Here is a 27,204-nt window from a genome sequence, read left to right as displayed (position 1 = left end):
ATCTAACGAGCTATCAGCCATGATGCCAGCTGCTGACTAACGAACCATAGACAACACAACACTCTCAGCCTTACCAACCGAGTTGACAGTACATAACAGAAATAAAAAATCTATTACCTGAAAACTCGCACAAAAAACACTAGGTATTATTAAAAGAAAATTACAGTTATAATAATTAAATCTAAATTAGGGTATGAGGCACTGAATCGACCGCTCCCTCTTGGTGTAGTTCGTGGCACCCTCACATGCACATGACGTCTGCGGGAAATTTGAATGCCAGGAAAGGGAAGGAGGTTAGAAGAGTGCTGTCATATCAGACAATGTCAGGTTCATTCAGATTATAACAGTATGACCTATTTTATAAATAGATAACCTAACAGAGCCTAACGAAATGTTCAAAACTTAAACAACCAGTTAGATATTTCAATTACAGCAATGCAGTTAACTAGAATTTTCAACTAAAATGAGAAGAACTCAAAAATACAATTACTATCAGTTTGTTTTTCTTCTTCAGATGAATACCTATCCCATAACATAAGAAGATTTTAAGGGAAATTAGGCCTCAACATCTTGCAATTTCAAATATTTTGATACTGCTTACAATAAAACTTCCATGCTAAATATTTTGGTTCGACATTTCATAGCACTTAGCTTTGGCTGATTGTTGAAGCCAATACTTGCGAACTGGTCGTATGAGTATTCCAGTGTGAAATAATAAGTTATTGCCTCGTAGCACTAACAGACTAGAGCCTATTAGTATATACATGTTTGCAACAAAGTATAGAAGGTCTAGGGGATATGATTTATGGCTTGTTCTCCCAAAAATTGGGATAAAAAGTTCAAAATTATATTTATAGCAAAAAAGATGAGAAACTTCAAGATGGAAAGGCCTAATCCCCCTTAATGTCTTTCTAAGGCTACCGATAGTTAAAATTTTGCAAATACGACTTTTTCCATTTTAAATACACATTTAGTACATTTTATAGTTGTTGTACTCAGGGCCGTTTTATGAGAATGCGAGGCCTGGGGCAACAATATTTAGAGCCCCCCCCCCCCCCCCCCCCCTTTTTTTTATTGTAATGATAATTTTCAAATATGAAAAACTCATATTTGCATTGACATCTATGTATGTAATAACTAACATAAAAAAGGATAATAAGTACCATAATGAAATGCAGCCTGTAAACGCAGAAATATGAAACATATTTATGCAGGGAAAACAAAATAATGTATAACAACAAACTTTCTAGTTGAAATGGAGTAATATTTCATAGCCATCATTCACCCCCAATATTTCTTTGCTTCATTTACGAAAGTCTCAAATCGTTCTCAAATATTTACACAATTTTATGAGTTGCAGATCCCAACCAATCAAAATTACATATTTACTAACTCACTTTGCAATAAACTTCTTCCTTGCCTTTTTAGCAGCAAACAAGTTAATGAGTCCATCAAATGAAATGCTGTTCACAAGATCATGTTCTGTAGAAATCACCGCTAACGAGTTTAATCTCTCTTGTGACATGGTAGATCGGAATTGATTCTTCAGAACTGACAGTTTTGAAAATGATCTTTCACTTTCACAGTTTGTGATTGGTAGTGTCAAATACAAGCGCAGTGCTATTGCTACATTTGGAAATACATCAATTATATCACTGTTGTATAAGTGCTGCAAAACCTTTTGTGGAGTGAATGATGTAACACTGTCTTCAACTTGTTTCTCTCTGAGAAATGATGATAAGTGTAATAATTCATTTGTAATAACAGGCTGCAGATCCTTTCTGTATTTTCTGACCAACTCGGTAGCACTATATTTGAGTTCATCTTCACTTGCTGTAGTTAAGTTACAAAGAAACCCAAATGTTGAGGCAATATCTTTGTAGGAAGCAGCTCTCTTCTCCAGTTCCATGCGGAGCTTATCAACAATGCATAGAAATGTGGAAATTCTGAAACTCTTGCGGGATGTTACAACAGTTGAAAGTTCGTCTTTTCCATCCAAAAACTTTTTATTTTTGGAAGATCTAGTATCTACAAAAGTTTTTAACACATGGTTGCTTAGTTGTGTTGCTTTAACTTCAATTTCATCAAAATTATTTCGCAAATCGGAAACAAAATCTTTCAAAGAATTCATCAGTTGATGACCAGTTATGACATCGAGTCCAGGCTTCTGTAGATGCTTGGTTACTGCACCGAATCTTTCCATAATGTCGTACCAAAATACGGCCATAAAAGCAAATTCTAAATATTGCATTTTCTTCATGAGGGAGTTCGCTTCCATCCTTGTGACTTGCGTTTCATTTTTGTCGTTGAACATATCATTAAATTCACAGAAAATCTCATCATAATGAATGACGAGAGTTTTCAATGCATCTTCTCTGCATGACCACCTTGTTTCTGACAAGCTCTTGACAGTGATTTTTGGCTTTCCGCTATTTCCTGTGCTTTCCGAAATGACTCCTTCAAGAACTGACCACCTGTGAGTGGAAGCAGCGAAAAATGAGTACAGCTTTTCTAAAAACAGAAACAGTTTTGTTGCATGAATACATTCACCAACACTGTTTTTTCCTACTAAGTTTACTGAATGTGCTGCACATGGAACATACAGCACAGAGCTGTTTATTGATTTAATGTGCGCTTGTAGGCCCTCGTATTTTCCTGACATGTTGGCTGCATTATCATAGCTCTGACCTAGGCAATCCTGGATATCAATAGTGTTGTCTTTTAGAGTACAGGTTACAACTTCCCTTAAATTTCTTCCTGTGTGGCTGTAAATTGGAATGAAACACAAAAACCTTTCCAAAATGTTACTGTTAAGGCAGTATCTAAATACAAAAGATAACTGATCTGTATGGGAAACATCAGGTGTAGAATCAACTATCAGTGACTAATATTTGGCCTGTCTAATCTCATTTAGCATGTGTTTCCGAACTTCGTTGCCCATTAGCTCAATGAATTCTTCACATATATCAGAAGAAAGATACGATACATGACCTTTTCCTTTGTTCCCATGTATCCTTAAATGTTCCTGTAAAAATGGATCAAACTGAGCAAGGAGTTCCAAAATTCCTAGGTAATTACCATTACGAGATGATCCAAGCATCTGATTATCACCACGAAAAGGAAGACCACGACTGCACAAAAATTTTACAACTGCCACTACTCTAAAAAGAACATTCTTCCAGTAATTTGTCTCAGTAGTCACTTGTGCATCTAAATGTGATGAAATTGACATTTTCTTATTTTTTCTTGAAACCCATTTTAAAGAACATGCTTTGTGTTCAATACTGTTTTCATGCTCCCTCAATTTTTCTTCTGTTTTCTTCCAATTAGAAAAACCATTTACAAATTTTGATAGTTTACAATTACTGAAAAGTTTGCACGCAAAGCAAAACACATTTCCCGTACATTTAGAGTACAATAACCATTTTCTCTCCTGTCGCTCTCCATTTTCAAGAACTCTCACAAATGCAGATGTTGTTAGTTTACGAGTACATTTTGGATATTGCCTAGCAGAAGCTGTGTAGTCTCCATCATTATTACTAAAAAAGTCCGGCCCCTTATCAACACAATAGCTAATCATTTCGTCAGTGATATTGCCAGGCCAGGCCGCAGGATCTTGCTGAATTTCTTCTATTAACACTGCACTATCAAACTCTACACTTCTTTCAGTCCTAGCACTGTTTCTAGAATTTATGGGAATTTCTGGAGTTGTGTTAATGAGATTACAATTATCTATTTTAGTTACTTCTGTGTTTTCTTTAACTTTATCAGAGCTTGAAAGTGGTAAAGTCAAAGGCAACTTACCATCACAATCACATGGTTCTAGTGTTTGAGGAGGTTAATGGTTCTTTGTGAAGAAGGCTGTAAGTTTTGGAAGTTTGTTTATTTCTTCTTGTTCTCTTCTTTTTGCTTTACGTTTGGAAGCACCACTATCAAATTTACGTACACTCATTTTGTGACATTATTATTAAACACAACCAATTAGTAATTATTATCAAACTAAAACTCTCGTGTAGTATCAAGTTCTGTTTACATTATTCCCGCCTGATGGACTTCTCTATTGTTGAACACAACTACCAACATGAACATCATAAACAAGTTCGTATGATTCATAAACCAACAAAATCATTAAAAGAAATAAAATCATTAAGCAAAAACAAAATTAATAGCTTTAAAATCTCACTAAAAACATATTTAGTTGCACAAATATATTAAAACAGGGATATTGATTGTTGTTCGTCAATCTTACATTAAGAAGTTTTACGCGTACATTAATTACATGACATCTGTTGGAACTAAAACGAATCACACATCACATTAATCGACCTCTTGAATCGAACAATAGCACCCGTAGCGCCACAATCGCTGTTGTATGTAATGAATCCGCTCGCTTTGTCTGCACCGCAGTAGTTATCGGCGACCGGCGTCGATGTCGGTGACTTACTCAGTAGTTATAAATAAAACCATACAAGTTACAGCGCGGTGTGGTTTTATTGTGGAATCATGCTTTACAAAACTAAATAAATAGGTATCTAAATTTAAAGACAAGTTATTATTACGCCAGATATAAAATGGGAATTCACTTTAAATAATGATATATTTTTTTAATAAAATTTGTGGGCCCCTAGAATGTGCGGCCCGGGGCAAATGCCCCTTTTGCCCCCCCCTAGACGCGGCCCTGGTTGTACTGGTTGTACTAATGAAATTATTTACTGAAGTAAAATCAGAGTGACACATCAACAAAATTTTAATATTGTTTGCAGGACTACAACAACACTTCAGAACCATTTGGAGGCAAAACATGCTGTGTTGTACAAGGAACTAATGAAAGACAAAGAAAAAATTCATGAGCTTGAAGGAACTTGTGCAAAAAAAAAAACCAGTGCTGCAGCCTACTTTAACTGACATGTTCAGAAGTACGCAGAAGATGTCACCATCCGACCCTAAAGCACAGAACATAACCAAACAAATTGCCAAAATGGTGGCGACAGAACTTTTGCCGTATGAGTTTGTAGAAGGGTGTGGATTTAAAGAGCTAATGGGTCACAAAAATGTTGCACCTACATACACAGTACCATGTAGAACTACATTTTCTGAACATTATATTCCAGCTCTTTATGAGGAAACAAAACAAACTCTCAAGAAAATGCTTGTACAAGATTTACCAACAATATCATCCATAGCATTTACATCTGATGGATGGACTTCTCGCTCAACTGTCATTATCTCCGACCTGACTTCACGTCTGTGTCATTTGCAATGAGTAACACTGTTGTAAATGAATCCCACACAAGTGTTCAGGTGGCTACTACCATAAAAAATGTTCTCATTGACTGGGGAATTGATCCAGCAGTGACATCTATCCCATTATTCTGCATCACTGATAATGCCCGTAATTTCAGACAGGCTTCTGTGTCATTATTTAAAGATGGTTCCAGATCATGTTTTGCTCACACCCATCAAATTGCAATTGAAAACAGTAAGAATGATTGCCCGGGTACAACCACACTTCTTAGTAAGGCCAGGAGTATAGTTGGTCATTACCGAAGAAGCACTCGTGCTAGGAAAAGACTTCACACATTCCAGGAACAGTTGAACATGCCAAAACTAGAAGTAATTCAACATGTTGATACACGTTGGTGTTCAGAGTAGCAAATGCTCAAGAGACTGCTGGAAATGAAACCTGCTCTTGTAGCCGACCACGTGAACTCTGGCGATACAGACATGCTGACCGCCTTGGAATGGAAACATGCTGAAAACTTTGTTCAAGTTTTACAACCACTTGCAGAAGCCACAGAAGAAATGAGTGGAAACACTTATCCAACATTGTCCATGATCATTCCAGTAATTCACTATCTTCTTTGTAACCTTGAATCACACATCACTGCCAAAAAAGATGGCATGACACTTGCAAGAGCATTGCATAAAAATCTAAAGTCAAGAATTCCGAACTACATGCAAGAACCCCTACAGCGTGCTGCAATGTTGGTTGATCCAAGATTTAAAGGAGTGCTTCTATCTACAATTGAATCGGAAGCCATTCTTTTGTCAGAGATAAAAAGTTTAAAAACTGATTCCAATCCTGTACAAGAGGCTAAATCTAGCATTCCAAACTCTGCACCAACATCTTCTCTATGGGCTGTCTTCGATAGTATTCCAATGCAAGAAAATAAAGATTATGATGAAGGAGAAGAAGAAGTGCGGAGGTACCTAAAAGAACCTCGTATAAACATACATGACAATCCATTAAAATGGTGGAAAAATGAAGGTACAAAGTACCGATATTTATCCAAAGTAGCTCTGAAGTATCTGGGGGTTCCTTCCACACAAGTAAATTCAGAGTGTCTCTTTTCAGCAGCTGGAAATGTTGTTTCAGCACGAAGAGAAAACTTGCTACCTCAGCATGTCGAGCAACTGGTGTTTTTACATGCCAACTTGAAATAAAAGCTAACCTGTTGACCGGATATAAGAGCCTAGTGTGTAAATCTTTCAATGGTGTTTTGTGTGTGTATAGTATTAGTCATTTTTAAATATTTGTAGAACATACTTCGTTTTGTTTGTTCTCCAATATAACATGGGGGTTAAATAATTTTTCCCAGTGTTACAAAAATTTATTAAACTTAAAACAATGAAAACTTTTTGATGACTGAAAAGAACAGTGATTAATTTAAGATGTGCAATTGTGTACATGTACATGTTTTTATGTAGAGATTTTTCAAAATGAATTACATGCTTCATGTTTGTAAATAGAACTTAAATTAAAGCTGGAATTTTATTTAATGTAGAGCATTTTTACACTCTGTATTAAGGGGTATTGATCCCTAAGTTAAATGTGCTCAGATAATGCTTGCCTTGCATTCAAGTGTTTCTTACATTAAAAGTGTATGTTCTTTTAACAAAAAAATTTATTAGCATTTTTTTTTATATATTTTTTAAGCATTTTAATTGTTATTTGACTCATATTTTGCTGGAAACTCCAGCTTTAAGCAGGTGAAAAATTTTCTTGTAGAAACTTGATTTTTATTAAGAATAAAGTATATGGAATGCCATGAGATAATGATTTTCTTTAAATAGTGCTTTAAAATGTAAAAATATCTAGTTTTAAATGCCGTTGTAAATCTTTTTTTTCAAGTTGAGAATCAACAACTTTCAACACTAAATTAAAACGAGTTATGTATCAAAATTGTAGAAAAACTTTAGCTCAGAGTATTCTTCAGAATTTAACGAATACATATATTCATTGATTCTGAAGTTTAATTCCTTCAATTACTTGCTGGAGATGCTAAGATAAAGGCTTGCATTCTTCAAACAGATCTAACATTCAAATACCGTGCAGTGCAGCCCTCTCGCGCCAAAGAGAAGTACTACTTGGACTCGCCACGCCTTCACCCTCTGCCCCCTCATCTTGGTTGTTTGAATGGAGCCAGACTGTAACATGACGCGCTGTCGGTGGTGGTGAATCACTTGGTCTGTTCGCTTGCGAAAACGAAAATTAGAGGACGTTGGCCTGTCGTTCTCCATTTTACCTGCTAGCTACTTCTGTAGTTTTTGAATTTGAAAATTAAAAAAAATATAATAGTGGAAAATAAATATAATAAACAGAATTAAAATTCATTACTAAACGATCATCAGTTTCAATCTGATTATATAATTTGGACTTTACTAGTGCAGAAAAATATTTTATAAGTATACACACTTTGTAACCAAAATTTTAAAATGATATGGTGGTCGTGCGGTTAAAGGCGTACAGAAACTAATATTCTGGGCCTGCTGTTCGCGGGTTCAAATCCACCTTGAACCAAGGTTTTTTTTTCTATTGCGGAAATTTTTTTCTTTTGCGGAAATAGTTTAACGTCCCATTATAAGGACTAACATAAAGAAATTTCACAATATCTGTATCCTTTATCGAAAAAATATAAAATATGGTGACTACAAAGGTGCCAACTATCACGCGCTAAACCTTTCTCAGGTTGTATCTGGCAGTAATTTTTTCGTTGTCAAGTTGCAAAGAAATGGTATGATCGCAAGGGTTTTGTTTACAAATTTAAGCAAACGATCATTACTATGGGAGTGGCGCCTCTCCCTTTACTTACTCTATGGCTAGACTGCTGAAAGGCAAGCGGCAGTTCCGAGCGATACTGGGCACGGGGCGTTGTGCATATAAAATAGTTTTTACTAATCTTGTGTGAGGTCGTAATTTGCAACGGGTAATGAGAAGAGTTCATAATGAACTAACTAACAAGTCAAATATGTGTGATATCGCGAAAACTTACAGCTTACACCAAACAATTAACTAAATAAACACCAATTAAATTTTTGTATCAGTCATTGCGTTCATTACTTAGGTTATCGGTTGAAGTTCAAAAACAAACAAAAAATAAGTTTATGAAGGAAAAGCAATGGTTTTTTTCTTGCTTCGATAATTTTATCGTCTTTTGTATTTGCTTAGAGTCGTTTTATGTTTTACATTGCTGTAAGAGTTATTTTTTTTTTACATATTGTGATAAGTAGTAATGACATGTCTGATATCGAGATAATGTTAACTACAAACTTGTACGGGTCCGTCTGGAGGGGGAAAGGGAAGAGACAAACGCCCAAAAACTGTAAATAAATAACTGTATTTATTGGTTAAATTTAAAACTATAGGCCTAATGCTAAGCAACATCTGAAATTTCTTCGTTAGATATACATGGTTATGAGATGAATTAGTTATACTAAAAGTGTAAGACATTCAATACAAAAATATGTACTAATCAGTTCAATTATGTCAGTTTGGAAAGGACATTTTTTCTTTGCAGATTTTCAAATGACTCGAATCACTCCATGCGCCATCTTTCAAAGTGAAATACAACCTCAGAACAAAAAAAAAAATGGCAGTAAACTTTTCTTGATTCATCATAGCCGTGTTCTTGATTGAGTACAGTGTTTTTTAATTAAGTATTATTTATGATAAGCATTGACACAGGGAAGGGAAGGGGGTGTGTATATGATATATATATATAGTACAATTTTAATAGAACAAAGAAGTAAGAATGTTCACGACTTAAGCCCGTATCACACGATGGCAGTTTCCTTGGAAGGTCATCCATGCCAGCTAGTATGGATGATTTAGGAGTTGAAATAGCAGCGCGCTGGTCGTTTTCATGGATGTTTTTGTAATCGGCCGTGTTCGAATTTATGTGGATGGTTTCGTACTTGATGAATATTTTAACCAATCAGAATGAATGCCCCTAGTTTTGAAACCTGTAATTAACTTTGGAGGAACTGAAATGTTTTGATTGTTTTAAAATAATGGTGAACATAAATTTCTAATGAAATCTAAGCAGTTACGGCAAGCATTATTCGAAAACTTTTGTTGTTGAAACTTGTAATGTAAATGCTCGCCCATTTTCGATCGTTTTATGAATGTTAATAAGAGTATTTGAAGTGAATTTTAAATACTCAACTAGTTGGACCATCGTATAGTTAGACATAGGCCTATATTAAAATTACGAGATGTGTTGTAGGTAGAAGATAAAACATAGTTTATATATTTATAAAACGTGATGGCTTTTGAACATTATTTAATTTCATTTCAATTAAATTTCACCACGAGTTAATTAGGCCGTGTGTGTGATAGTTTCTTTCAGAGAAACATACCTTTCTAGCTGCCAGCTAGCAGTTTTTTTGGTAGCTTCTAGCGGAATCCAAACGAAACTTTCCATCGTCTGATACGGGCTTTACACTATGCGCGCATGATGTTACACGCCACCGAAACATTGTTGCTAATTTATAGGGGAATATTACCAATTGGCAAAGTGGGAAAAATATAGCTCGAGAACGCACAGATTTAGGATGTTGTGCGAGTTGTTTGAAAAAGTTTGACAAAATATATAAAGTAATAAGCTAATGTGAAATAGTGGAATTATGTGGAAAAAATAATTCGATAACTATTTTATATTAGGTAACATTACTGTAAACTTTTAAAAATGCATTTATTTCTTAAAAATAAATTTTTTAGGAATCCAAAAAATATATATAAATTATTTCATGATTTGCCTATTATTAAATTGTACGTAACAGGTTGTAACTTGTACTCAAGAACAATTGGTACAAAATTTTTGTTGAAACAATTTAATAGTACCCAATGAAAGTAAATTTTATACGACTCGTACACAATATGAATATAATTGGTTCAGACAAAACTTACATTATTTAAATATTTTAAGATAGGGCCTATGTACATTATTTCATTTGTGCACACAGTTACGCTATTATTTGATACTTCCTTATCTATCGTTTGGAATCAGGACAATATTTCCAAACTTACGCAAAGTTGCTGACGACTAGTGAAGAAATTTAAAAGTTTCGAACTAACAAAACGAAATAGGTTAACGACTCTAGCCACAAGTGAATGTTCTCAAAATTGTATTTCAATGAAAAAAAGTCACAAATGTTGGTTAAAATATGATAAGCAAAACACTAGCGAAACTATGAAACAGCAATATAGCATGAAATTTCGTATTCTGAACGGAAAAAGTTATTTACAAACAGTAAGGTATAACCGAGCATATACACACACACACACACACCAACACACACACTTATTATTGCAAATATAATTTTACAGAATTAAATGCGTAATAAGTACCTACATGCTTGTTGTATAAGATATTGATAACTGGCAGCATTATTGTAATTTCTATTCACTTAAATGCATGTAATTGTTCCGTCATAATCATTAAATTAACAAACACAAAATGTATAAACGTGGAACCATTGAAATTTCAAAACACTGAACTATTAGAACAATACCTTTGTTATTTCTTAACACCAAATTGCAACTCTTTCATAATATTATCTTACATAATGTTACTATATTATAGATAATGTAATAAACAAAACATCTATATTTGCTTTTGCGTACTGGCGTGAATTGCGCGGGCGTTCTGTGATATTACTTTTTCCTTATTTTTTTATTACCGACTGTACCTGTGCTCGGCGCGCAAGATAAATTCAGCCTATCACTTGCTGACGCGGCGGGCGCAGTGATACAGCGGTGTTTGTTTACTTCGAAACTCAGCTAAGAGTGAACAGAGAAACGTTGTTTGTTTGTCCTTTTGAAGGGCCTGGATTCAGTTGTCTTTTGACAGTAGCAATGAGCAGGTCGCGCATGACGCTAGTAGGCTGCGTTTTTACGAGTCAAAATGTTTTCTATAACTAGGATTGAGTTGTACAAAGTCATTAAAGTGCAAATAAAGTGGAATTTAAAGCATTATCACGCGTTTACCTTCGTCGAGCGAGCCACGGGCATAGAAGATAAATCGGAGAAGGTACGAGCACAAATTAAAAAGGATGTAGCCCGCGAGGTCTCTAAATTTAAATCTAAGCTGGACAGCATTCAGAGAGGAGAAGAAAAGTTCCTGTCGAAATTTTCAATCACTGCCTTCAGCCTAATCACATCCGGTTTTTGTTCGTCAGTCTTATGCTTTTCAATATTTCAAATAAATTTCCAAATGACCACTTCACATTTAAAGGTAAAAACTGCGACCTAAAAATAAGTTTTATGGTATTTGAATTAAGCAGCCTCAAAAACCCCGAGGCTCTACTTTTTACGTGCAAATAATGTTTTGACACTTCTGAAGTTATTCCGAACAAATTGCGGAAAAGTCATCTCGAATTTTGAAAGCAACATTAACAGATTTGCTATCAGTTTTGTTGGGAACCCAACCAAATCCCGTTTTCTGCGTCAAACGCTTCTTTTTGGCTGTTTCAAAGTAGTTTCGAAGTAACTAGTTCGAATTTTATGTAAAAATAAACAAATTGAATTCAGCGACCTCGAAATCATTCAGGGGACCATTTTTTAACGCTACTATCAATGTTGTGGTATTTTCGAAGTAATTTTGATTAAAATTCGAAGTAATGTTATTAAATTTTGACGTAACATTTAACGATGTACAATTAGGGACCTCAGAAACCCAGCAAATACACAGTTTCTGCGTCAAAAGCATATATTCGCTGTTTTCGAAGTAATTTCGAAGTAAATATTTCGAATTTCGATGTAACAACAATGGATTTGAACTCAGCGACCCCGAAAACCCCCGAGTACAATCATTCGCGCCAACTGTCAAACCTATTTGACTTTTGGCCAGGGAATTCGGATTTGGCCCCACTGTGCGGCGTCCAGTTATATGAGCGGTCCAGGCAAGATATGGAGATAAATAAATGGATTTATTAGTTACTTCGGGTAATATAACAACATCCAAAATGACATGAATTAGTTATACAAGTGTAAGGCATTCAATACAAGGTGTACTAAGCAGTTTAATTATAGTGACGCACTGTGAAATGACCTTTTTCTTTTGTAGATTTTCAGCTGACTAGAGTTTTTCTATGCACCATCTTTCAAAGTGAGATACAATCTTAAATATCTCAATTCAAAAAATATTTGCAATAAATTTTATCTTTGGCAATTCATGAAATAATTTTGTTCTTTATTGAATACATTGCGTTTAAGGTTTGTTTATGAAAAACGTTTAACCGGCGATGGGATAGGGGGGAATTGGGGACATAAAGGAAGTCAATGTAACTTATTTGTGTAAACAGAAAATAATTAATGACTTTCATTTGAACGAATATTAAAATATGTAGTACTGAATTAATAGGACAAACATTGAAAAAATTTCGTGTATTATGCCATTAACGTATTACGTCACACGCCACCAAAACATCGTCGCTAATGTTTTGAGGAATATTACCAACTGGGTGAGCGGAAAAAAATATAACTCAAAAAATCTTAGGCATAGGGTTTGGTGCAAGTTGTGTTAAAACGTTTGACAAGTTGTATGTAGTAATATACTAATGACAATAATGAAAACAAGTCAAAAATTGTTTCCGTTAACGAGTTGAGCTTAGGTAACATTAATGTAAAATTTTAAAAATGCCTTTGTTTAAAAAAATATTAAAGAGCTATTAAATATATATATATATATATATAAATAAATACCTGAATCGGCCTATCATTAAATTGAAAACATGTTTTAAATTGTACTCAATAACATTTACTGCAAACTTTTGGTTGAAACCATTTAAAAGTACCACAACGAAAGGAATTCTCTAGGAACACTCGTGCAAAACACAAAAATAACTGGTTATAACTGAACTAATATTCTTTATAGTGGGCACACAGCTACACTATTTAAAAATTACTTCCTTACCTATTGTCAGGAAAGCAGAAATCGGATAGTAACATTTAGGAATTAAGAAAATATTTGCAATTTCACGCAAAGTTGTTGACATAAACCAACATAGCAATAAACGAATAGCATGAGAAATACTGTATGTTTTCACATTTGTAGGTATTGCCATGAAAACAAGTTTTGAACGTTGGTTAAAAATGATCCAGCAAAGCAATAGCGAAACAATGAAATAACCTAACATAAAATTTCGTATTCTCCACGGAAAAGTTATTTATTTGAGGTATGACCCAAGCAACACACAGTCTAATTATTACAAGGAAATTTCACAAAATTTAATTTGAAATTAGTACGCGCTAGTTTGGATAAAACATTAATAATTTAGCAGCTTGATTGTAATTTTAACACTTCAATGCATATAAACGATTTATCATAATTACGATACTACCAGAAATAATAGATGTATTGAAGTGGCACAAACGAAATTTCAAAACACTAAACTCGTAGAACGACACTTTTTTTATAATTTCTTAATACTGTAACAAAAACTACAGTATTATACAAACATAACTTGTAGAACATTAAACACAAAATGCATTAGCCCTACATTTATCTTAATATGATAATACATCCACACACACTTTACAAATTTTTTATTATCTTATTATTTATTTTGTTACACTGTTAACACAATACCACTCACTGGTTGTGGTGTCTAGTGCACTGCACTATGCACATTAGTTGCAAAAAGATAAAATATCAATTAGTGAAAAAAATAAATATTTGTAATAATATACACAACCCATGAATAGCTGACATTTACTTTTGGTAGAATCATAAATAGGAATACAAAATAATAAAATTATTTTAAAACTAATATATTAATTAAACACAAATAAATAAATACCTAAATTCAGTATTTACGTTTAACCGAAATAACATTCAGGTTTTTCCTATCTATCTTGGCGAGATACGATGAGCACACTGTTACAAATGTACAAATAAATTTACGTTTCTAATGTTTGCTAGCTCATAAATTAAATCAATTGTCCAGTAGAACTTGAGATCTATATAGTCTTAATACCTGTAAGTCAGTTGTGTATTTGAATGTTAGTATGATTGTGCCATTTAACACTTCAAAGAGGCTAATGAAATTATTCAATATACTAATATTTAAGAGCAGCGGGTTAAAGTTTATTAATGTAATGTCAATGCATTCAAAATATCGCTCGCAAATGTTAATATGTTACGTGGCGTTGGTATAGGCTAGCGTTAGTGACAAAGCATTAACAAAATTCCATACCTGGACGGACGATTTATTCTTACGTTAATAACGTAAAATTTCGAATGCTGGTTCGCAACTTATTATATCACCAGCCTTATGATGATATCAGGTATCTTTTTTTAAATCTAAAAATAGCAATCATTAATTATATTTTAATAGTGCAGAAATACTAAGTTAATCTTCATCACTTCCTTATTAATAAGAGCATGCATTTTCTGCGAAAAGATTTCGAGACTAGCTGAGAGTTAAAACACTAGTATTGTCTATGTTTCGTGACTGGTTCAGTTTCGTACAAGCAGATACTTACTATTAGTACATGAAACACAGCCATCGAGTGCGAGAGAAAACGCATTGTGATATTACATCTCACATAATTGAATATTTTATTTTGTTTCTCCCAACCATAGATGATAATTCTTTGTAAAATAACATTTATATTAATTGCTCTATGCAATAGTGCTTTGAATTTATGACTTAAACGAAAAAGACAATCTGTTGATTGGAATTCTTTATTGTAAGAAAATTTTATTAATGGTAGAACGTTTTTATGATATCAAAAGTGTAATGAAAATGAATTACTGTTAATAAGACATTGAGGTAATGAAATGAAATATTATTCAAAAGTACTGACTACGTAATTAAATATGAATGCACATCAAGAAATTGTGAAATACCATTATAGTTTGCTACGATGTGATATATGAAACTAGTTGGAACTGAAGATATGTTGAAGTTAGTTAACTATGTTTTAAGGAGTTGAACTACAAAGACTTTTAATTCAAATTCGACGGAGAACTTCGAAAAGGAGCTGATAAACTTTGAACTACACCAATTTAACTGCGTTCTACAAGGGATGGTACTACTATTGTCTTTGAAGAGAAGTCGCAGCAATCGTCTGGAACACGTCTGCAATGCAAAGAACACACCCGACGAGGACTGCTGCCGACGATTCCACTTTCTTCCATCGTGCTGTGAGCTGTTTCAACTCAGCTTGTACAGCGACGCATCTTTTTGTACGTGACGTTTGAACAGCATCGTACAAAATCGTCGATATATCCTTTGATTAATTTATTGTCCAATTTTATGTATCATCAAACGGTGTGTACTCAAGTTAGTGTATTGTGTATGTAAATGTTTACTTTGAAAGTGTTTATGTAATTTTTTGATATTCCCAATTCCATCTCCACACATTGATACTATTCCTTCCCATATTACTTAATATTTACTTGTCTTGAACTAACTTAAATTGCCTTGTTGAATGCTTTGTTTGACCAATTTTAATGTCAATCTTCAGTTCATTTCTGTACTAACTAAAAGCCTATTAGAGTACCCTAGAGAGAAAGAGATTCTTGCAATTGCTTTACTCACACTGAGCTTAGTCAGAATAATATTGTTTGACTTAATTATATGTTATATATCTATTAACCTACTCAATTTATCACAAACTGAAACTGGCTAATCTCCACCGATGGAAATCGGAATATCAAATATTAGATTAGTATTATCTTAAAAAGTTATGTAAATAAGTATTTATGTGTTAAGATATTGCTGATCGACTATGATGCAGGAATTTGTATTCATATGGTTGTAATGAAACCTGGCCAGATAGTTGTTAAAATTATAGATCTGACAAAGTTAATATTTATATTTCATGGTAGATTTGGCTGGACAGGACAAAGATATACAGTTTATGAAGGTAAATTGGCGCCCTAGAATCCGGAAGTAATTTATTACCCTATAGTCAAATTTTAATATTCAGAGTACATTTAAATAATGCATTAAACCGACCAAGTATATGTTAGAAGAAGTGTTTGTTTCTATGGGCTTTGACTTTTCAACTTTGATATGAATCGATATCAAAGTTTAAGGTGCGGAGTAACATAGAGTTCTGAACGGCACGGTGAAATAGGCCTGTCTTCTCTTGCAGGCGGCCACCAGTCACAAGGAGGAAACCGTTGGCGTGGGCATACCTTCTTGCGGTCTAATGGGCATTAGAATTTTTTTTGCGAATTTCATGGCCCTACTTATTAGTCGTGAATAAATTATTTTGACGTGGCAACGTCTAATAAATCGATGAACGTCGGCTGCACGCACGAAAAAAAGGCCCGTAACGCACATTGTCCCGTTTCGCTGTGTCCCGTTACGCTCATTGTACGCTTGCGCCGCATCTATCTCTCTTCCACTCGATCGGAACAATCATCGATTTAACTTTTTCGAGGCACATTAAACTTGAAACACTCACATTCGTTTCCTACATTTACTTTTCCTATCATCGTCCTATCCTTAACAGAATAACACAGATTGGAAGAAGTTAAATAGCAAACATGTATAAAAGTTATAGTTAAAATAATCTCTTCGTTTAAGTAATAAACATATTTGAATTAATGAGTGCAAATAAAAGTAAATTTATCAATTAAACTGTAGATTTCATTTCACTCCTTCTTTGTATCCATACAAAATATTGATAATTCAATAAAAATGATTCAATTTTATTCATAAAAGTATGCAATCATTTCATCAATATTTTGTTATGACGTCACGTTAAACTATCGTCTGTAAACCGACTTTACAGACAACCAATTTTTTTTGGATATGCGATTGTTCTCCGGAAATGTGTCTTTTTTGTTACGCATTAAGAAACATTTAAATACAATGTTCCTGAGACCTTTACCCATTTGTCTAACTGTTTTAATAATAGGTGTTGCTTTAACTCACCCGTGTTTCTCCACTCTTGATGTCTGTACCAAATTTGCCAACGATTTCTTACTTTTAACACCGTTATTCAGTTTCTTGATAAAAAAAAAGGTTGGTTGTCTAGACCAAGCGACAAGGTAAACAAAAAATCTAGCTTCCTTTAAGTACAGGCTGAAAAAACATCTTTGTAACACCTGCTTACCATGACCACTTCGGCGCTACCCTATTGCTTGAATCTGTGTGTGAATGTGCGAGTGACTGGTTTTAATGTAGTAGCACCTTTTTTTTTAAAAAAAAAAATACTATTTGCTGTATGTTTAATCACTTCCCTTTTTATGTATGTCTATGCTTAATATTTAATTACTTTAAATTAGTTATGGTTGCTTTGGTAATAGTTAATATTTGAACATTAAGTTAAAATTTAAATTTTTTCTCTTAATATTTAGTCAACATCTGCTTGTATAATGCTTAATTTTTAATATTCCACTATTTCATGTAATTGCAGAAAAGTGGTTAAGTGTAAGAAAAGGCCTTAACTTCGCCACCAATAAAGACGATAAATAAATAACTAAATAAATAAATTTGCGCCACTTTGGCATTTTGACAGAACCGAAAATGCTGTAGACTGCACTCCAACTCTATCGCTCCTTCTGCAGTTTGGCAACAACGTAGAGGACGACAACCAGGGATGGGACGAGCTCAGCATTTCTGAGAATCGGGTATCAACACGAGTGTTTGGTGTCAAAGATAAAGATTAGACCCGGGTTGGGTGGGAGGTGGGGAGGAGGAAAGGTTCGACTGACGCGCTGTCCTACGGACAACAGTTGAATTTTTTTCTCATTCTTGCCCTGTGTTTCTGAAAACGACCAACAGATGTGTTAGCATCGGAAATTTATTCTCGTAGCCGAGGGCCTAATAAGCCTTAATGGGAGTTGAAAGTTGATATTAAAAAAAACTTTTTTTTATGGTTTCGAAAAGCAACTATTCGCATTCGATTCGAATTCGCACAAATAGTTATTATTCGCTTCGCAATTCGCTTCGCAATGAAAATTTGACATTCGCACATATCTAGGTGTTTATGATGCAACTGTGCCCAAATATTATTGTTTTGCATGATATTTCCCACGCTTTCAACTGAACATTCCCTGACATAAATGCAGCAATCATTGGTGTTAGAAGTGCACATTTATATTCGTCTAATCACGCACAAGTTTGCAGGTCACGTGCCTGCTAGTTTTTATAAAAGGAACTGACAACTTTATAAAAAGAACTCTCCGCCACTTCTCTCACTGTGGCAAGGGGATGGGTAAAAAATAAAATACAATAGATGGAAGGAACACAAGGGTATAAAAAATAGCAGTCTTCTCCTTTGTCCTTTTGTTAGGTAGTGTGGGAATTTGGGGGGTCGTAAGTAGGCTGTGCCAATACAAATCGGCAGAAGCAATTTTCCCAGTATTTAGTTAAATCAGCGTTTCTGCTGATTCACAATATGCTTGTTAATTTTTGGCTGATATAATTGAAAAATGAAAGTGTCTGTCATAATCTAAAAATCCACCAGTACCTTTTTCACTTTATGTAGTACTACAAACTTTGACCTCGTATCATTTCTTAGCTATATCTGCCAGCCGTATACATTGTACTTAAACATCCTGTGTTTTAATAACATTCTTGAATCTAATACATCATAAATAAATATATATTATCATCACGATAAAATTAGAAAAGAACCAAAACTTGATTAATTTAGAGCATGGCTGCAACTACAAACAATAGAAATTACCAAATGCCTGATTTGCAAACAGAAATGTTCGTAATATCATGAGGGAGACAATTTTTAAAATTAACTTACACCAAGATTTAAAATTGAATTTAAAAAATAATAGTATAGGGCTTCACATTACTTAAATTAGTTTTACTATTTTTTGTGTGAAGCGACCACGTTAAACACATTTCCTTACCGTGAATTTTCACCTCCCACGTATTAAATTGGTATTAAAATTCTCGTTCTTGAATTGTAAACATTTACAAAGTCTCACAATCTAGCAGATTATAAGTTTTTTATTTTTAACTTTGTATTTCATGAACCAACAAAAATCATAGTTAACTATTATTAAATTATTTAATTTTTATATAATTATGTATTAAATAATTAAATTTTCCAGCCTCCACATGCAAATTCATGTTTAATTAAGCAACTAATGGGTCGTCAACAAACAAATGAAAACAAGCTAAAAATAAGAGTAAAAAAAGAGAGATTATCTTCTGTTTCTAAACTAAAAAAAGAAAAAGTTTGTTTTGTGACTAGACTAAAGACAATTAGCAGTTGCAAATCAGTTTTAGAGAGGTTAATGCAAATAAATGATTTCTGTATAACAGAAACTGTCTTCCTGCTGCAAATTACCTGTATGTACCCGCTACTAGTGTTCCATCTGAGAGAATTTTAAGCAAATGTATTTTAAATGGCATAAAAGACAATCATTGAACATAAGGAATGTTTTCTTTATTAAAATTTAGGAATTCTGTAATCAGTACCAGTTTATTGTTTCTATGATGGCCCAATGTATGAATATGTAAATTTTTAAAATTATTTATTGTAAAATGTTTAATGACAGTGAACTTCAGGCAAGCACTACTTTTTTTTGTATTTTAATACTGCTGGTTGAAAAAAATAACTTTCATTCAGTTCATCTTAGGATATCTTTATTTTTAATTAACTTTTGTTCATGCGTGCACATGCGTGGCTTTAAAAATAGAATCCTATCCTTTCTTTTATCAAACTTCCGTTAGTTATCTGTTCATTAATATTATTCTATTCCTGTGAACTCAGTATAATAAATGCTGAACGTGCTGCGGATATATGCGTGTGTAATACAGCTGCTAGGCTACAAAGAGTGCAGTCCCTTTGTACATTTTAATTGCATGTTTTTCTTAGAATGAGACATTATGGGTAATATAGTAAATTTAAAGTACAGGAGAATCCCGTTATAGCGAGCACGGTAACAGCGAGAACACTGCTATAGCGAGGTCTTTTTGAGGAATTTACTGCGTGATCGCGTGAAGCGCGCTTTGGTTATTTGTCTGCTTTATCTCCACCCCTCTCGCTCGCCACTAGACATCTTGCCGTTGACACCTGTCACATTCTTCAGCCTTGCAGTCGCCACCTATGTGCGTGGCTTTAAAAATAGAATCCCGTCCTTTCTTTTATCAAACTTCCGTTAGTTATCTGTTCATTAATATTATTCTATTCCTGTGAACTCAGTATAATAAATGCTGAAAGTGCTGGGGATATGTGCGTGTGTAATGCAGCCGCTAGGCTACAAAGAGTGCAGTCCCTTTGTTTCGTTTCTGACTACGTCGCTACAAGATAAGCCGGCTATCATCCAAACGCCCATACTCAGGGTGTGCCTGCGACTTCACAGTCACAGCATCACTGGCTGGCTTCAAGGCCAAGGTATCCCCGACTCGAATAAACCAAGCCTTTGAATATACATATACTTGTACGCATTTCTTATTATTTATAAAATAGACAAAATCTATTTTTTCCCACCATTAAACATAACAATGTGCACTTTTTTAATATAAATGCTCTTAATAAATTTGTTAGGACATTTTCATTAACGAATAATAACATTGTTTATAACTATGTTAGACCAAAAAAGTCAGAGCCATCTTTATACTTGTTGCTAATTGATCGCGTTAATAATACACAAATATTTATAAACTTGTTTGGAATTATTTCAGTCGTGACACGTTTACAAACACGTCACATTATTTATTTTACTATCTGACAAAAGTAGGCATTACCATATTTATTTCCGAATCGCTAGGATAGTTTTCTTGTAACTTTTGTTTCGGTCAGTTGTTGGGTTATCTGTCCGGGAAGGGGGTGGTGATGGTTTGATTTTAATTCCAAATTTATTTTCTAAACAAGTTTACAGGTTTCTTTAAATTAAAAAAAGTATAGTTTTCCAGCGACTATTTCGTTCGAGGCGTACTGAGGCGTTTGACACGCCTCCATTGGCATTATTATGTAATTAATAGTAATTAATTAATATGTAATATTAATGTCCTTTAACGGGTTTTGCTTATTTTGTTGGCTTAAATGCTTAATTATGGATACTTTTTTTGTCTTGCCTAAAACACGCCCTGTAATGTGCTTCAATGCAATGGACACTAGCGCTCAGATGTTTTGTGTTTGTACGCGTGGTCACCGCGCGGCGCGCTGGTCGGCCTGACGTCACGAGAGGTGTGTTCGAGCCCACGACGGCGGCCGGCGGCGCGCTCACCGACTTGCGGAAGCAAGAGTGTTGGCTGCAGCTCGGCTATGGAGAGTCGGCACCGCATTCACCAGGCCAGCCCGGGCGGCCCTTGACGAAACTGCATGCTAAAAGTAAGTCTCGACGCACCATTCTATATCAACCGAGCACCAGGTTGATTTTTGGTGGAACTAACTGAGTGACATAAGTGGCTGTGAACCGCGATGTTATTAGACACATATATAGTTAACTCTCAAAACTAAAACTTTGCGCAACCTTTGTGGCTGTACGAATCAACTGGATTGAATTCAAGCGAGATTTATACTCTTTCATGGCGTGGTTCTTGTATTATGTACTGACTAGTGCATCGCCAATTCTGACCAATTTGACAAGCTTAAATCTATAAAAGGGGACGTGTGGAACACATTAAAGACAACTAAATAATACGTGATCTACGATGATGTTTCAGAACTTTTAGGAGGAATTTATATTTGTTAAATGATTGCAAATTTAAGAATAAGTTGTATCAGTATTATTATTAATATCATAGTTGTATTTTGTTTTAATGTAAGGTCAAGATCTTCAATTAGTATAAACTTGTATGTTGTATCAGTACCCAGCCTATGCCATGGTGCAAACGTGGAAAGATTAAATATGAGCAAGGCAGTGATGCATTATTTTAATTCTTACGTCATTCTGTCCTGCTTAGGGAGCTTAGTTTTTGCTGCTTTTACACTTTTTGTGCGACTGCGTACTTTGGCTCTAAATTTGAGCGCCTAAAGTAAGGCCTCAGTACGTGCGTTGCCGCACTTCTGCTTTTTTGTAAGGAATAAAATCGTCGCGTTACACTAGCGCCGCCTGTTAGCAACATCCCGAACCAACATGGCCGCCAGCAGACAGCCCGCGTCGACAACAGATAGCAGGACAATGCTGCGTCGGCCACGGGCCAATTCAAGTAATCGATTGCGGGCTGAGATGCTATACTTACGTGGCGTGGTAGGGTATTCTGGTTATTTTGACGCATTCGGTGATCGCATCCGTACTTGTGGGGTATCATTTTAAAGAAAATTCACACATCTGCTCACAGAAATTAAGATTTTGTTAATATAACTTGTTATTTTCCAATTATACAGGTTTAAACACATTTTTTATGCTATTTTCGGTTTATTTTTATTTTTTGGGGGCAAAAATCTGTCCAATTTGGTTATAGCGAGGACACGGTTATAGCGAGGATCAAACCCGGAACCGTAACACCTCGCTATAACGGGACTCTAGTGTACCACAAATTCAAAAAATCAAAAAGAAATATAAATCATCTTAATATAAAATATAAAAGAAAAAATATATCACATCTTAAAAATACAATACATGAAAATAATCTTATAAATGAAATTATTTATTATTCACTAAGAAAAATCAAAATAAATCCATCTCTTCTAAATTCAAAATTAAAATCAGTAACTAATTCAGATTCACCATTGGTAAAATCAAAAAAAATTTCCTCGTATCAGTCGATAATCGGTGAACAAAGAAGAACCAAGCATCAACACCAGTGCTGTATTTCTGATTCACCAAATAGCTGAGACACAAAGACTTAACTTGTATTCATGGAACTCTACTGAAAACAGATATATTGTGCGACCCTTATTCGAGGGCTAACCTTACAGTGAGCATGTTAGATTTTTATGCCCAAAATTAAAGCACCCTTCTACGGATGTATACGGTACCAAAAATCTTACTTATGGTGATACTGAAAACTGCCAACTGGTTTCAGATGTAATTTTTGGTTCACAGATTTCTTGAACAGTGGTCTGCAGCCTGTCAGGTTGTTTTGGAGCTTGTGGAAAATTATATTTTGATTCTAAGATGGTACTTCCTTCCTAAATATGAAATGTTATGTAAAAATTAAATTTTAATACTCTTATTCACTTTGTTTTAATAAATGATTTTTTTTTACCACAACTTCTTGGTTTCATTAATGTATTTTACTAACTTAGAAAAATATTGGTTGGTATACCTAAAGTATATTTTAATATAAAATAAGTTGATTTAAATGTAGGTAATAAAATTTAAGTTTATTTCTTAAATTGAAAAATAACAACGAACAATTTATCATGAAAAAAATGAAAACTGAAGGACACACTCTTGACACTCTGAAGAACATAAAAAAAGAGTAAGCAAGAAGCCAGGACACACCTCTCGATGGGGACGGGCAGTGGACCGCTGGAGGCAGTCTCGTACAGAAAAAGTAGAAACTTCTCAAAGGTGTCGAAGAAGGGCCAGTGTGACAGCAGACAGATGCACTTGTTGACGTTAACTGTGTTGTCATCGGTGAGCTCCAGCTGCCTGCACTGCTCGCTGCTAAGTTTCTCTTTCGACAGGCGCTCATAGAATGTCACCGCCGATCCGTATAGCTGCAACACACACACACACTCTCGTCACATGGCTGTGACACATGTCTCAACACACATCTTTCGCGGTCCCCAGCTACTATATACCCGCTGTCGCATAGCTTGTATCCATTTAGAGGCAACATTTTATATTAAATTTTAAATAAGAATAAAGAACCTACATTTTAAAACAGCACCGGGTTACAATTTAATTAAAATTATGAAATGGAAATTTTTTTCCCAACTAGAATTACATAAACGGTGTGTAATAAAAACTATATCCTTAACACCCAAATACATTTTCAACTCGTAATTTTAAATCTAACAAAACTTTCATCTTCTTTAAATAATTTATTTTGTACTAAAAAAAAATATAGCAGGCGAAAACTATTGCCTGTTTCTAAGACTACACATTCACAAACAAGAAACTGTTAAATTTAATATTGAATGCTGTTTATTTAATGGCGTTCTTTACAGTATAAAATGTGTTATAGAGAAAATATTAATTAAATTGTTCAAAATAAACCAATTCTACAATAATTCCACTCCTCCAGTAAGTAAGCCTAGGCATATATTTAAATTTTGGAATACGAATAGTTTATTATTCACATTCCTTTCAACCTCATATAATAACATTTTGAAATAACTAATATTTGTTTGCTTACAAATATTTGACACAGCATACCTTGTGAATTTGTCATATATCAAGTTCACTGTTGAGGTTATTTAGTTGCTGAGATATAAATACATCTTTTGGTGTTTTAATGGGACTTATAGTAAAAAAATGAACAATAACCAATGTTTTAAACATAAAAAATTTATCGAAGTTTTTAAGTTTTTTCACTGACATCTCATTGAACAGTATCAGAAAAATCACAAGAACTATTCAAAACACTGCATATTTGTGCAATTTCAAACTCGAAAACAAACTATTATTTGTATTAATTTCATGACACGTACCTGCAGTGGAAAAAATAAATAAACGGAAAAAAAAATAGACTATAACAAAAAACACGGACACTCCATTATGATGGATATTATAAGAAGTGAATGCCTAGTTTCATCAGTGTATTGATCAACACTGTATTGATCAACAGTCTCAATCGATCTAACATCATGCAAGACAGTAGTAGCTTACTTACTGTATGTATCTATGACAAAACAGACATTGTGAATCAAAATCAAAATTTAAAAAAATTAAAAAAAATATTTGTTTAGGATTTCAGATGAAAATGAAATCAGCAAAAATTGAATTTATAATGTTGCTGAAGTATCACCTGGCTGCAGTTACTAACAAATTAAATAATAATTAATAACTAGGGTTAAGATATGTAAATATAAACTCATTTAATCACTGATTTGGTAATACAGCATTAAAAAAATTAACATTTTTCATTAAATGGATTGGATAACTGTTATATTACAAGTTAACATGGACCATATATATTAGTTTAAACAAAACAAGCATATGAATAGCACTCATTCTTAACTGCTGTGAACCTTGGATGAGTGCCAGTGCTTGATCACATGAATAACAAAATGTTATATGAGAAGAAAAGCTATGTTAGAACTGGAATCTGCAGGCGTTTTGGCCAGAAGATTTTGATTCGGTTGCCCGTCCGCCACCAGTCAGCCTTTACTACCCTCCACCGGCCCCATCAGCCCACACCGTCAGTTATTGCGCCTCAGATTTATCGTGCTACACTCTGCGCAACAGCTCAGATAAGCATGTCCCTTAGTGCTGTTCTCGCATGTCTGGTGTCCCGTCTCAACACTGCCAAAACTGTAGAAATTCACCACCGCCATCATTCCCAGTAAGTGGCGGCCTCCTTCCGGGCCAGGTATGTAAGTTTCCCTGTGCCATTAGCAGCAAGGCCCGCATGCACGTCTGACATTTTCCCCTCCAACCTCCTCTCGGGCCCTGAAACTCCTGCCACTTCCGCCAGATGCCCCATGTATCATGCTGCAGCACGTTTCCCTCCCTCCTCCTCTTCAGCTACCCTCCTGGGCCGGAAACTGCACAACTTCCCACCTTCTAGGCATCTGGCACGAGTTTGACTATATGTTCAGTGAACTGTGGTGGCGAGTGAACAGGTGCATGTGCATGTGTATGTGCTCCTGTAATATTTCTGTTACGTGGTGGATAATGGTATTATTCATCGAATTCTTTTGCATTAGTAAAACCGATATGTACCCCCTTAATGCAATTTACAGTTTTTACTATCTTATGATGTTTTTTTAGTAACTGTATACATATTTAGTTCACCATGCTGCTAAAAGAGGTGACAAACAAGCTGAACAGCCTGGAGTAGCAAGTCTGCCAACAGCTTCGTGAGTTCCACTGGTGCCTGGACTTCCCGGCTGCTATTCCCGCCCCGCGGGCATTGAACAGTTATGCTACGGACATTCAGAAACTTCAAAATAACCTTGTTTCTTTTTCTGTTATTTCCAAAACAGAACTTGACGAAACCTGCCATGAACATGAAGCAGTTAGGGAGAAGCTCGCCTTCGCCTCTTAAGAGGACAAGTTGTACAATCTTACACAATACCACAGAAGAAAATGCTTGTTGGTTCAAGGGGTTCCAGAGGAACCAGGTGAGGACTTGATGAAAGAAACAGTGCATGTAACAAAAGATACTTTGATTGGAGTTAAGACAGGCTGACATTGACAAGTGTCACAGAATCAGAAAACCAAAACAATCTGTTGATGTGTGAGATGGTTCATGTCTTATTACTAAGATATTTGTCAACTACCAAGTAGCAAGTATTCTGTGCCAAGAAATTACTTAAATATTTTTTGTTAGTAAACATGAAGTCTTTAACAAACGTGAGACAGTGAGTTCTTAAGGTGGCGAAGGTGGAAATGTTCGACTCTAAGCAGTGCTGAAAAGTCAATCACAAAATTGTTGTCTTGATAATAATTAAAAGGTTATAGCTTTTCCCTAGGGGGATTGGGGGGGAGGGGGGGTTTAGAAATGCTTTCCTAAACTATGACACTTTAATCACAGATTTTATTCAAATTTCGTACACTTTTAGTAGTCCATTAGGACAACATAATGTGCAAGTAGTAGGGCGTACTACTTGGGCGTTTTAGAGAAAATAACAAGGGAAGTTTTATGTATTGAATATGTACAGGTGCGTTGTGACCATAAGCGCTAGATTACGGTGCTCGAGTGGTTAGCATTCAAGCTATGTAACCACTGGATCTCTGGATCGAGTCCTACTCATGGTTTTTATTAATTAATATTTTTTTTGAAAACTGGTTATATTATTTTATATATATTAGAATTCAAATGTAATAAGTTATATAATAAAAAAATATGTGTATTTGCATGAACTTTCATCGAAAATCCATTATTTTTTTTGTTTGTTCGCTACTGTTTATTATTAAAACCAACATTAGT

At 34.6% G+C, this 27,204-nt stretch overlaps 1 protein-coding gene across 5 annotated transcripts in view; it reads right to left on the bottom strand.

Annotated features, from left to right (window-relative positions):
- Positions 1–27,204, bottom strand: part of LOC134527290 (DENN domain-containing protein Crag) — a 771,918-nt gene that overhangs the window by 540,112 nt on the left and 204,602 nt on the right. For all 5 annotated transcript variants that reach the window (XM_063359835.1, XM_063359836.1, XM_063359843.1 and 2 more), the window contains one exon: positions 23,607–23,824. In XM_063359835.1, the coding sequence (XP_063215905.1) occupies positions 23,607–23,824 (218 nt within the window). The remainder of the gene's footprint in view (positions 1–23,606; positions 23,825–27,204) is intronic.

Source organism: Bacillus rossius, chromosome 1, assembly GCF_032445375.1.
Source record: "Bacillus rossius redtenbacheri isolate Brsri chromosome 1, Brsri_v3, whole genome shotgun sequence".
NCBI classification, from domain to species: Eukaryota; Metazoa; Arthropoda; class Insecta; order Phasmatodea; family Bacillidae; genus Bacillus; species Bacillus rossius.
This window is presented reverse-complemented; position numbering and strand designations above follow the sequence as displayed.